Below are 13,906 nucleotides of genomic sequence, written 5' to 3'. Positions count from 1 at the left end.
CAGAAAAAATTCTTAAATTATATAATAAGTTTCATGAATAATTCTGATAAAACATTTTAAATGCACAAAAAGGACCTTCTGATAGAAATAATCTATTTATTGTTCGATTTATATTACTGGGTAAATTGTTAGATATTATGATACTCGTAAATAAACGTTTTATTATAACAAGTTTATGTCGTATTATAATGTTGATACATAATTTGTTTATACAAGTCATGAGTAATGGCGGTAATATTTTCCAATTGCTTTGTCATGAGAACTTGGATTTTTCGCTGCAAAGTATGCAAATTGAGTAAATATTGGAAATCCTTTTAAAACGTTACTTGTTCCTGAAGAAAAAGCTTGGTTAACGATTGTTTTCTTTTAATTTTCACTGAATAGTTAAGGAATAAATACACAAACTTGTAAAGGAATAATGAAAAATAAAATATTTGAGTACACAGGCGAGTACTATATGAAAGTCAATCGTTTAATTTACTTGGTCGTTTAAAAAAAAACTAAATAGCTTTTTTTAATTATTGCAGTGAGGCCTTACATACTGAACTAATTTTAATGACATGTAGACATATTATATCCGTTATAAACATATTTTTTTTCTTACTTTCTGGTGCTTGGCCTGGAAAAGCCCTACCCCCGACTCCTTCAATACTTTTCCATGCCGCGAATTAGCCTTCGATTTATTGAATCTTGTTCTTTTCAACCGACTTCAAAAGATGAACCGATTTTGCCGAGTCTTTTTCATTCATTTGGCCCAATGAAAATTTTTATTTGTTGCAATGTAAGCTTTTGTTGTTTAAAAAAATATATTAAAAAGAAATATTTCTCAATAAATCCTAACATAACGCACTCGCTCAAAAGCATCGCATATCATCGCTTTTGATGATACAAATCACTTCTATAAACACGTTTCGTTTATCGTTCAAGGAAATCTTGTCATTTTCTCAACATGTTTGACACATTAACACTTTTTATTTCGTTGACCTTGACCTCTGAAGTATTAAACATGTCTATTTACTATATTTAGTTACTATGTCAAGTTACATAACTGTTGGAGTTGTTTAGTTGAGTGTAGTAGCTACTGAGGATCTGTCACGTCTTAGAGTAGTATTATTACGGTTGTGGGAACGTGACAGCGCTATACAAGGCGTAGAGCGGCATCTCTTTTCCACGCAGCAACAAAATTACTTTCCAATCAGATAAGATTTCAGATTTGTGTGGGTTGTGGAATATTATATCCTGTCTGCACGGATAACGGATAGCCGAGTGGTTGAGGTCACCAAACCCACTGTTTGGCGTGGTGTCACGTGTTCGATACCCGCGTAGGACAAGATTTTGTGTGATCCACTAATGCTTGTCGTGGGTGTATTTGTGCATGTGATATGAATTTTTGGATAAACCCCGGGACAAAAGGATGAAATTCCTTAATGCGAGTCGTTAAAAAAATAGTGGGCTATTTGTAGGCTCCCTAAAAAACTCCTTTAGAACGTGTAAGGTCTTTACACGTTCAGTTTTTTTACACTATGCACAAGCAAGATGGACGAAGATGTCCCTCATTCCTTTTGGAAGATATGATACCACAGACAGACGGCCAGTAGTGCGTAAGGGGTTAGAAACAGAGCAAGATGGGTGCAAAGGGCAAGAAGTAGAGGAGAACGGTATAAACAAAGGAATGCAAATGCATTGGATTAAAAGTCAAAGCAGTTCTAGGACAGAACTTCAAAAATTTTATGCTATACAAAATTACAAACGAAATGCTATTTAATTCTAAAACGCCGCCAGTATAACTATAAACATAAATACAGATGTAAACGTTCGGTCATAATCTATGGGTATGTGCGATGATGAGAAAACAACCAGTTACCAAGGTCTTATGTCAGCTGACCTTCCACCAGGCATTTGTGATTAGACCCGCTAATCAAAGTTTCTTAACAATGTCTTCGTTCGTTCGTTTTAACATTATTTCGCAATATTTGTATAAGGTTTACAATTTGAACTATTAAGGAGCAAAGTGTGAATTTATAAAATAGTTTTTGTTTACTTTTGAGTTTTGTTTTAAGTAGTTTTTATCTAATGTATTTTGTGTATTGACGCTGTTTTTTTTTTTGTAAGTTCTGTAACCAAAGTTTAAAAATGGAACCTTATTAATAAAACTGATGTCTGCTCATATGTCTGTCCGTCTGTCACCAGGCTACAATCTCATGAACCGTAATAGACACAAGTAATTTTCACAGATGATTTGTTTCTGCTACCGCTATAACTTTATTAAAAAATCATTATCGGCTATATTAATTAAGCAATATTACTGAACAGTATCTGCCTGTAAAATTATCTAGAAATTTAATTTAAATAAATGGTCTATAAATTTAATGGATTGTCAAATATCCTTTGCTAAGTGTAATTTATCTATACTTGACAGCGTATTTAATAGATTTAGCATTTACTATAGAAATATTATTAAGCCCAGTGAACTTTTAGGCGAATGGATTAAATGTAATAATTATTTGATATCGATAATAAGTAACCAAAATTAAGACATCTCAAAATGTCACGGCATTCGATGAAATATAAATAATCATTAATATTAGGTATAGGATATAGGAATATTGAAGTGCAAATCAAAAACGTTCCTGAATAAGATAATTTTGAAATTCATAGTGTCGTTTTTTTTTATATTTAAATTTCATTATTGTTTTTCTTTATACTAAATCCTTTTTTCCGCTTTGGGAATCTGAGGAGTGGGAGTTGGGAATCCACTAAGGGAGTGTCAAACGTTTTCTTACTAAATCTAACCTGTAGTCTATCTTTCCCCGTATTGTACCGGGGCCGCAGTAACCATATCTCATCCTGCCAGTCCAGCAGGCATTAGCCCGGTCCTGGACCCCGATTCCGCTATTTTCAATGGCCGATGAATTAATGTAAATAGAATTAAATTTTACAGTATTCGTAATCTCCTAAACATTTAACCAATCCAATAATTTAAAACACATGACGTGTTCACATGGGTATTCCACCCTGTACTAAATTTCCAGTTACTTTCTTAGCAAAATACCCAGTAAAACACAAATAGTGTCACTTTAATCCATTTCCATTAATTCATCGGCCAGGCGGTGAGCTACTCATCCCACAACCTCCACAATATGCTGAACCTTAGAGACGTCTCAAAGATGGAAACGTTTGTTAATAACCACCTGCACTAATGACCATAAATACTCTAATTACATCAACTGATTAAGCAACTAGCAGGTATCATCATTAATTGACACTACATTGTTTTAACAATTGTATTTTTTACTAGTAATTCTAATTACCTTACCAGTTTTGTATGATTAAATCATCAATTCAGAACTCTCTAAAAGATAATATTATTATTTACGTGTACAGTCAGTTACAAAGTTAATGAACGTTACAAGCCTCACACTTGATCACAGATATCATATTTAAAGGCCTAATAATTATAAACAAAACTTAGTTTCGAAACTGGGAAAATGGTTAAAAAATTGAAGAAATAAAACACATTTAAAACACACTTACTCTTAGATATTCCGAAACTAAAATTTTGTTATAGTTTGAAGGTGATAAGAATGTTTTTTACTCTATAACAAATAAAGAACGTGATGATTTTGTATAGTGCATAAGGTTGCTGAAAAAAATATTTAAACTATAAACTAATTATAACGTGTTTATATTAAGAACCGAGGAAGTTACTAAATGATTTTAACGTGATAATATTGATCTGATCTTTTCAAAATTGACTTCCATAATTTTTGATATAAAATTGAAGACTTAGATTTACGTAACGTTAACTTGCAAAAGCCAGTACCTATTTTTTATTAGAATAAATATGCAAATGAAGGAAACCGGATAAAAATTCCCCTCTCCTTGCCATCACATGATACGCAAATGGCCATTGTTATACTTAATTATCTAATTGCTCTTTTCTCGTGTCATAACTTTCAATGTACGGAAGCCGAAGTAATTGTATGCACATTTGCATATCATTAATTCATTCTTTGTTACTACGATAGAAATCGAGGTACAAGGTCGCTTAATCACATTAATTGTAGTACAAAGTGCTTACAAAAGGATTCCTTGATTGTTTTAATTTGATTCGAGGCAATGGAAAATGCCCTAACGTTCGATAATCGTGTTGCTGTTGAGGTAGGTCTGATTGGTGGACAGTAGAACGTGGTACACGCGATAGCTACAGAACCCGTCTGCACATTCACTTTTATAAACATTCACCGCGACTTTCGTGTCACGACTGTCATTCGTTTTTGAGATGCACGACTTCATGTACGTCTTATTACGTCAAATATTCTGCTAATAACGCTGTTAAGGATACTTTATAATATGTTGCATAACTTTCACACAACGCCATCTAGTCTCAAACTAAGCAAAGCTTGTATGATGAGTGCTGGAAAACTGATAGACATAAATAATATTTCCAAATACACAAAGATAAATACAGAGAAAAAAATTATCGTGCTCAGCCAACAACCATATTTTGTCCTTCGTAGGAATCGAAACTACGAGACTAACAGGCCCATAGCTGTCTGTACTTTACACCCCCAAGTACGTGTTTACGTGCAATGTATTATAAATACTAGCTGTTGCCCGTGACTTCGTCCCCGTGGGTAGAAGTTATAAGTTATGATTTATACCTGCCCTGGTTTTTTTTCACATTTTCCATTGTATCTTCGCTCCTATTAGTCGAAGCGTGATGGCTTATATCCTAAAGTCTTCCTCGATGAATGGTTTATTCAACACAAAAAGATTTTTTCAATTTGGACCAGTAGTTCCTGAGATTAGCGCGTTCAAACAAACAAACAAACTCTTCAGCCTTATATATTAGTATAGATTTGCCTAACATCTAATGTCACAATAATTTGATCGCAACTTAATCATTCATGTCACCTAAGTAAAATTTATACTTACAACATGTCAGTTAAAAATTGAAGGCAAAGTAAAAATTATCGTAAGAAGATTAAACGGCGCAATATATTTGGTTATCATCACTTAAAAATTAAATGTAAAATAAATACACTTGACATAACTGTTTTGAAATTAAGACATTTGTCATAGATTTAAAATGTTTGCTTTTTTACGCTGACAATGAAACTGGTTTTTAATAGCTGCCTGACAGTTATTCAATGTTCGACGCACAATATGTAGAGGCAAACAATATTTTATAACGTAAAATATATTAATGTCGCTATTTATCTCGATAATGGCTGTATTGACACTTGAGAATAATTTGCAATATAATTGGTTCCGAAAGAATTTCTTGACAACGAATTTGTTTCTAGACTGTAGGTGGCAGATACTCAGTTATTAAAGTTAAGATAGAAATGTATTGGAAAGATGTAAAACTTTCTTAGTATAATTAACGCAAATTCAAAACTATTTTTGTATTTAAAGTGTGAACAATGCTAAAATCTTGTCTAAGTTATGTATGAATGAAAACATAATGTACTTATTAGTTTTTTTATGACATCGATAAGAAAAAATAAACAAAATAAGAAAAAAAAATGAAATAATACCACTTTTTAACATACACGTATTTAGTTTGTCATACTTTTTTCTTAAAGTAAGTATTTTTTTGACATTATTCTTAGGTACTTCACACGTTGTTGAGGGCATATAAACTTTAATTCGAATCGAAAGTTATTCAGACTGCAAATTAACAGCACCATCATGATAACAGAAATATGTAGAAATACATGGCTTTTAAATACCCACTAGATAGGTTGGTACCTACCACCTGTATTTTTTGTCTATCTCTATTAATATGGATGCCATATAAGAAGAAAATAAAAATATGATTTATAGTGAAAAGAGGCATGATTAAGGCGAGTCTACATCACAAGTACCATCCAAGTATGCCTGATATTCGAGGCCCATATCCAGCTGTGCTTATGATCTTAAAGAAAACATCCATACATTGAATTTATGATGGTGGTAGATCATAAAACCATACACTATACTGATAAATGTTCAGTAGTGTAGACATGGCACATACATAATGCATCGACGAATTAACGGGAGGTCAAACGGACCATTCATCATTCTCTAACGTATAACCAGTTTATGTAGACCCCTACTTGCTGTAGTTAATTGTTGTAATGAGTATTTTACATTTGAATAATTCTGTTTAGTGTCAGCTGAAAATTTATATTTGTTTAAGAACTTTTTTTAGAGTTTTCTTTACATGTAGATGACGTCAAACAACATTAAATGTTATGTCAAATTGTAAGATTACTGAGAATATTTTTTTATACAAGATCGGCGCTTAGATAATTGACGTGTTTTTAAGACAATTTAAAATTTTAATTACTTACACGAGACACATACAAATTAATTCCTAAAACCGTGGTTTCCTTTAACAAATACTATTTACCTGGCGTTAGAAAAGTTTTAAAAAGTTAAACTGTATTAGTACAGACAACCTATTTAACACATTCGTGACAGCAGGTTTAAAAAATATAGAAGCATATACAGAGTTCAAGTAACACTGGTAATTGTTCCTAACTGATTATAGTGTTTCGAAAGAAGCAAAATACATGGAAGCTTTGATAGTGAATTTATGATAGTGTATCTAGGCATAATATGTACTAGCTGACCCAGCAAACGTTGTTTGGCCGAATATCTGAGGGCACGGCAGTGCCCCTGCCAAGTCTCGAGCAAAACGGGCACGGCCGTACCATCTTTTCTCGAAGCGATTCGCGGCTGTTTCGCCCCCCCTGTATCTTCGACGTGGACAAAGCTAGGAGTTTAGCTTTTCGGGGAATAATAGTAGGCATTAGAACAAGCTTAAGTTCGAAATTACATGCCAATTGAATTAATGGTTTAGGAGTTACGGTCGATCAAAGTTACACCATTTTGTCACTCACTGACTCACTGACAGATCATCAAAAATCTAAGGTACTTCTAGCAGACTTAGAAACTTCAAATTTTGCACCAAGATAGGTCCTTAGCCACATATAAAGGAAAAATTATAAAAACATTAAAAAATAATATGCCATAGAAAACAATTTTATATTTGCGGTTTGGCAAGAACATTATGTATGGATTTTGACTGCATTGTTAACTTTGTTCGTTGTTTAAGTACCTATTCAATTGGATGAATACATACATAGAATAGAAAAGAATAATATAAATGTAATACACAGACTATCATTAATACAAATTAATACATAAAATTCATAATTCATTAAATTAATAAAGCTAAAACTCCATTGTATTGCGATAAATATTGTATGCGCGCTCGATAGATGGCGTTGTACGTGTCTGGATCGCGCTATGGTTTCGTTACAAAGCGCAGTCTAAGTAGTACTTCAGAATAATTCGATAATTTTCATTTGATAGCGCCACCTGTCTATGAAAAACCATTTCGAAACTAAAAAATATTGTAGTGATAATTGATATTCGGAGAACTTTACGTGTTATTTAGTTTAGTTTAGCTATAGTTTGTAAGTTAGTAGATATATATATGCATATATATATAAGTTTAAGCTTGTTTACATTAGAAGTAACGAAGTCTCAGAGAAGAAACAAAAGAGATAGAGATAGAGAATGGGTTCTAAGCAAAGCAGTAGCTGAAGTCCTAGAAATTATGACACCTAAAAAAAAAGAAAGAAATACACTTACAAAAAATAAATGAGATCCCACCAAAAACATTAAATGTAAAAAAATGCCAAGTCTCTCGATGCAGTCTTTCCATCGTAAAAAGTTTTGAGATCTCATAGAAGCCAAGTCCTATTCAAAATATTTTGTAGTTATAAATCAACATTTAGTAATTGTATCAATAGTTTTCTTTATATTATAATTATAGTGACTTGGCAATGAGCACAAATTAAAAGCTGCTTGATGCCTGGAATTATGTGCAAATGTTACTGACGAGACCAGTGATCAGATTATTTGTTATGTGTGAATCATGATGGTCACTACTGACTACATGCTCCAATACAATAATTAAGAATACCTTACGGGCCATCGCTTTATGAAAGTAAATGAATCGAGAGTACACTAAGACTGACTGCCGTTGCCGAAATTCGGTTGGGACGACACGGATAAACCAAAAGAAAATTAATTTTGTGATATTAATGTTTACGCATGCGGTGTGTGTAACTTTCAACTCCTACAAATATGCCGTTTTATTTGTTTCTTCTTGTGCTCATTGCCAAGTCACTATAATTATAATATAAAGAAAACTATTGATACAATTACTAAATGTTGATTTATAACTACAAAATATTTTGAATAGGACTTGGCTTCTATGAGATCTCAAAACTTTTTACGATGGAAAGACTGCATCGAGAGACTTGGCATTTTTTACATTTAATGTTTTTGGTGGGATGTTTTTTTCCTAGTTGTATGTATTTTTAATGCCACAAAAAATCAAAACAAAAAATTTCGACCAAAAAATAAAAAAATAACTTTTAGTGTGATCAACCCTTATCACTTAAGGGTATGAAAATAGATGTTGTTCTATTCTCAGACCTACCCAATATGGATAAAAAATTTCATAAAAATCGGTCGAACCGTTTCGGAGGAGTGCGGTAACTAACATCGTGACACGGGAAATTTTATATATTAGAAGAAAGATAAGGAAACTGCACACGTTAGTTCGAAATAGGACTTGATAGTTTAAAACACCTAGTCGTTTAAATAGCTTTGTGCTATTAACATTTTTTGTGTACCTACTGTGCTGCTTGCTTAATCCATCACCCTTCCTGGCACATCAGAACCCATAAACGTTACTACCATCTGGGTCAGTCTACGAAAGTGATAATATAGTATCTGTGTTTTTGATGAGTCTTCCGTTCTACCTCAATGTCGGCTTTATTAGGTTTCTTACTTTAAAGCTTAAAGCTTTACATAAGGCTTAATACAGAGCTGACCGAGGTTGCGAATACCTCGTGGGCTTGGATGAGACATCATCAAATGACTACTCCGCTTTGGGTTGAGAGGATGGAAGGGTCAGACATTTACTGACTAAAACCTTTTTCGTGTGTTGTGTTTCTTTTGCCCTTTGTTCACAAAACACAAAATTGGTTGAATTTGACGGATTTGACCCCTCTATTACATCAGCATTCTATGTTCTATGTTATAAATTGTACTCCTGGAGAATATGATCTATGATTAAACATGACTTTGAATCCTAACTTCTTATGAATATTATTAAACTTTTAACTAAAGTCTTTATGAATATTTTGCCTCAAGTTCTTAATTCTTATAAACAAAACTAAACTTACGACCGCAGAGCATCTAATTAAATAAAACAATCCGAATAAGTTCATAAAATTGTTTATTTAGCTCGGGGTTGGTAGACAATGGTTGTGGCGGATAGTGTCCTGTTACAAACACGCTGGAGGTAATGGTACGAATAGTTAACAACACTTTATCGGTATGCGGTAAGCACGTCACAACGGCCATGGATTTGGTCGGGCTGAGGATTTTTTGTACTGCCCGCCCATCTACCAGTAACTGAAAAAGAAGGAACAAAAATGAACTTTGTCGTTAGATGTTTATTTTTCTAAACTTTTTCTTGTGCTATCTAGTAGATTTCAGACAGAGTTTGCAATGAAAGCGCAATAAAAGAGTTAAAACATTAGAAACCTCAAAAATTACTTATGGAGTAAGAGCCCGTGGACCCCAGACTGTTTTATTACCGTTTATCTTCCAAAGCCACCATGTCCCAAACTCCATAATTAACCATTGTTCTTACCTATGTTGGGAGCATCCGCTGACAAACTTTCAGCTTTTATAAAATAACGTAGGTCTAGGGTCCACGGACTCTTAGATCACTATCTGTGTCTCCACTATATTATAAAATTGAGAATCGTCCAGCCAAATACTTTTAAGTAGTAACAAACCTCATATCCATGAACCTTGTCGAGTTTCCGCGGCACATTCCACTTAACAAGCACTGTGTGGTCAGACACCTTGCGTACACCGAGGAAACCCACTTTTAGGGCATCGCAACTGCATTTCGAAGTCTGATGAAATAGTAAAAAAAAATATAGATCTGATAATTTTAATAGTAATCCGATAGGGAGATAATAGTAATCTGCCAGCCATAGTGGTGTAATCGGAAGCTTTGATGAATAGTTATTTCAGTAAAAAGGTTTTTGTTACACTTTCAGTATGTGTTAGGTACTTGTAAGTAAAACCTTTTTAGTACGGAGGTATACGAGATATAAGTAAAAGTTAAACCCACCACGACAGTCTAGTTTAAATTTAATTTGTTTTTTTTTTCCCGATTATATAAGTCCGTGGCTAAGCTGTAACTGCATGGGTGGAACTATAACAGGTTAAGCTACGCTTGACGCGGTTGGTCCGTAGATGGGTAACCATCTTTGTCATAACGAGTTCCTCCGTGTTTTGGAAGGCTCGTTAAATTGTGGGTCCCGGCTGCTATTCATACATATTGACAGTCGTTACAGCTAATCAGAAGCTTGAAAGTCTGAAAGCAGTCTAACCAAGGGTATCGTGTTGGCCAGGTCAGTTACCTGGGCAACACGATACACGATACAACACGGTTGAGGAGGTCAGATAAGCAGTCGCTCCTTGTTAAATACTGGTACTTAGCTGAATCCGGTTAGACGTTGCGAAAGGCGATGAGTTTAAATTTAAATTCAATATTCTGTAAGTTACTACTTACAATGATTTTGGGACTATTAACATTTTTTCAATATTATCAATAGTCTTCTTAGGTTCTTCTGTTCCTTCCTCAAGCGGTCTCATCACGGAGAGGTGATGCAAGTCCTTTATTAAAGATTCTACGGCTTCTCTCTAAAATGTTTTAAAGCACAGATAGCAGCAAATATGGAATAAAATATAAAACACCATTGTGAGACTAGAATTACAGAGTCGGAAAAGAGGCTGTCAGACAATAATGGGAGGGACGGGTCACATCAACCGCATGGACAATGATCGTAGGCAACGGTTATCACACAATGAAGGCCAACAGCCGGCAGCCATAGGCGGCCTAGGAAGTGATGACGAAGATGATTCAGCGCATACCGCGTGGTCTAGTAGTGGGGGAGGCCTCCTTACTTCTCAGATAACAAAATTTCTGATTATCAGTTTTGAAGAAGTACGTTATTATTTACAATAATATGTTATTTCTATGAACTTATCGCAAGCTTAATGAAATACCGTGAAACTGCACCATGCTTCTTTGTCTACGCTTTTCACATCTCTACGAATTTGCTGGAAGGATTCTTCAGATGTTTCTTTTAACTCCAATTCCAATTTATTCTGAAAATAACCTTATTGTCTATTGAAAAAAAAATACCATCGTGAAGGAATTATTCACCTATGTGGTATTTCTATTCCATATTATTTTTTGTGGTTTTTCAATATTGGTCAAGGCCCAGGATGTCCTAAGCATCAACGCCAAACCGACACAGATAAAAGGCTCGGTCGTAACAGTTTATCAGACAAAATATTTAGAAAAACGGTAAAACGAAAGTACTCACCTTCTTCTTAGGACACTTGACCTAAAAGTTTCGTGTTTTTTTTTATTTTAACTACTGGCCTATTACCCGTTATCGGCTTTGGATGGCTACTGAGACACATTACAGCGTTTAAAAATGATATTTTTGTAACTGGAATAAATTATTATTTCATTTATAATATAATTTTTATGATGAATGAAACCAGCCTATAAATTTCCCACTACCGGACGCAGCATTTTAATAGGTAGATTGACGCAGTTCACTGTGGAATGGCGATTAAAGATAGCAAATTTGGAACTAGGTTCCTTACAAAGTTTTTATTCACTGTTTGATAGTAGTGGTCTTAGAACGAGCACTTGCCTGCGTTGGGCACGCATCTGCAAGCCCGTGCATACTAATACTCACATGAAACCACAAAAACCACCACATGTTTTTATAATATATTAGCTGTGCCCGCGATTTTCACAGGCTTGAATACGTAGGTCTCATGCCCGGAACCTTTATATTATCAGGGGTATGGGGGTTTATATTGTCCAGAAAATCACTATCTTAACAAAAGTCAGGATTACTTAATAAATTAAATTTTAAAATTTCTAATTATGCGCTCAATTTTTAAATTTTTCTTTCTTAAGAACCTTTTCTTAACATTAACAAACACAATAAAAATAAGAATTATCGAAATTGGTCCAGCCGTCCACTCGTGATGCCGTGACCAAGGGAAATAGGATTCATTTTCATATATATAGTTTTTCTTATATTGTAAAATATTTTATCACAAAACAAAAAACATTGCTTAGAAGGGGGAGGGGGCGGTGCTTTACATAAATTTGGCCCAGTTTTATGTACGTTATATCTACAAGTCTTCACAATTTCCATAGAAAGTTAAAAACTGTTAGCTACCGGCGTGTAAGGCGAAAACCGTTTTTAGCCAGTTCCTCGAGCCTTTTATTTACATAGTAGAAGAGTTGCTCCTCGCTAACACTTCTGAGCCGTTTCGTATAATCCTGACTAAAACGACCTGCTTTCTTTGATGCTTGCTTGAAAATCTTAATAGTGTCGTTAAATCTGTTGTAGTAAGATTAGTTATATTGGAATTGTGCTAGACGTCACTCGTGAAACCTACAGTTTGTAATTTGTGACAGTGTAATAATTAATATTCAAGTTCGTTATCGAAGCTTACCTTTGGTCTCTTTTTTAAAGATTCTTTAGCATCGTGTCCTCCTGTGGAAACTGGTTGTGGTTGCAATATTGGCATGTCCAATAGCTTTTTCACTTCATCTTGCAGTTTCACCTAAAATGTTAGTAAGACGATAACGTATATACTGATTGTTAGATATAATTTAATGGAATGTTAGATAATTTTGTGAAATGTGAGATAATATTCTGAATTAAAGCTTTCGTTTCGATTGATTTGAACCACACAAACTGGAAAGTCTAAGTGCATGTAATGATAAATGCCCCCTAAAACATCAGGTAAAACCTGTAGTTTTCTTGTTTAAAAAAAAATACAATTAAAAATTAAACGTTCCTTAACACTATCAGATAAACAAAACTATACAAAAAACGTTGAATCAATTATTAAAATTGACACCTTTGAAAAGTAACATGTAGCTATAATACATATATTGCACTTTCAAATTTTAAGCTTATCGTGTTAATAAACGTTTCACGTTGAATGTACGATATAACTTACTAAAGCTTTATTTTCGTGAGCAACCGATTTTTTTTTTGGAGTAATTGTAGAGCTCGTTTGTAACGATATAGACTGGACCGCTTGTCGTATTTGGAGCTCCAATGACGGAAAGATACAGACGCCCTTGTTCTTGGTATTTGGTTTGTTGTTGAAATAATTCTTCTTCAGTATTGGCCAAGGTTTTGCTTCCACAAATTTCTAAATAGATAAACAGGTCAGTTTTAAATTATTTTAAATTTAATCTTGCATTGATTGTCATTAATGAACCTTAAAAATTTACTCACTTGAGCCATTGAAGAACTTCCCGATTCATTAAGAGACAAAAAGTCCCTTTCAAGTCCATAGGTATCAGTTGAAGCTGACACTGAAACCTCTTCACTTCCAAACACAGAATTAAGCTTTCTCAGAATTACGTTTTCTCTACATTGTCTCTGACATTCGTATTCACATGAGTCACTGGATTCTTTGTCAGAATAATTGTTAAATGGTATAGAATCGTTTTTATAATTATTTGAATTGTTATTGAATTCCACAGCAGACGTTCCCTCGGTTACACAATATTTGACAATTGTGTTAGGAGGTGTACTCAGATTAGAATTATTTAAACTGATCCGTTTTGAAATAATAATAGTTCGTTTTAAGAGTTTGCTATACTTTCTGTAATTTTTGCTATTGATTCGGTCTTTCTTCTTAATACGCTGACAATCCATTGATGAACTTCTGATATTATGTATTGAACCTTTATCTT

At 33.8% G+C, this 13,906-nt stretch overlaps 2 protein-coding genes across 2 annotated transcripts in view; one reads left to right on the top strand and one right to left on the bottom strand.

Annotated features, from left to right (window-relative positions):
- The window catches only part of LOC113504852, a 449,433-nt gene that overhangs the window by 175,100 nt on the left and 260,427 nt on the right, over window positions 1-13,906 (top strand). The window lies entirely within an intron of this gene.
- Window positions 9,353-13,899, bottom strand: LOC113504848. Its single transcript, XM_026887329.1, has 7 exons — window positions 13,443-13,899; window positions 13,159-13,356; window positions 12,646-12,756; window positions 11,164-11,265; window positions 10,667-10,797; window positions 9,879-10,001; window positions 9,353-9,489 (listed from the first exon to the last, which is right to left on the bottom strand). Exons 1-6 carry the CDS (start codon window positions 13,866-13,868, stop codon window positions 9,974-9,976), a joined length of 996 nt encoding a protein of 331 aa, XP_026743130.1. The 5' UTR covers window positions 13,869-13,899; the 3' UTR covers window positions 9,353-9,489; window positions 9,879-9,973.

Source organism: Trichoplusia ni, chromosome 23, assembly GCF_003590095.1.
Source record: "Trichoplusia ni isolate ovarian cell line Hi5 chromosome 23, tn1, whole genome shotgun sequence".
In the NCBI taxonomy this organism is placed as follows: Eukaryota; Metazoa; Arthropoda; class Insecta; order Lepidoptera; family Noctuidae; genus Trichoplusia; species Trichoplusia ni.
This window is presented reverse-complemented; position numbering and strand designations above follow the sequence as displayed.

Bases quoted from the DNA above. Each gene is read 5' to 3' on its own strand.
- LOC113504848 (XM_026887329.1), bottom strand. From the start codon at position 13,868: ATGGATTGTCAGCGTATTAAGAAGAAAGACCGAATCAATAGCAAAAAT. The intron at 12,757-13,158 runs GTAAGTTATATC...CTAACATTTTAG, and splicing joins CTCACGAAAATAAAGCTTTA to GTGAAACTGCAAGATGAAGT. The intron at 10,798-11,163 runs GTATTTCATTAA...AAAACATTTTAG, and splicing joins AAGCATGGTGCAGTTTCACG to AGAGAAGCCGTAGAATCTTT.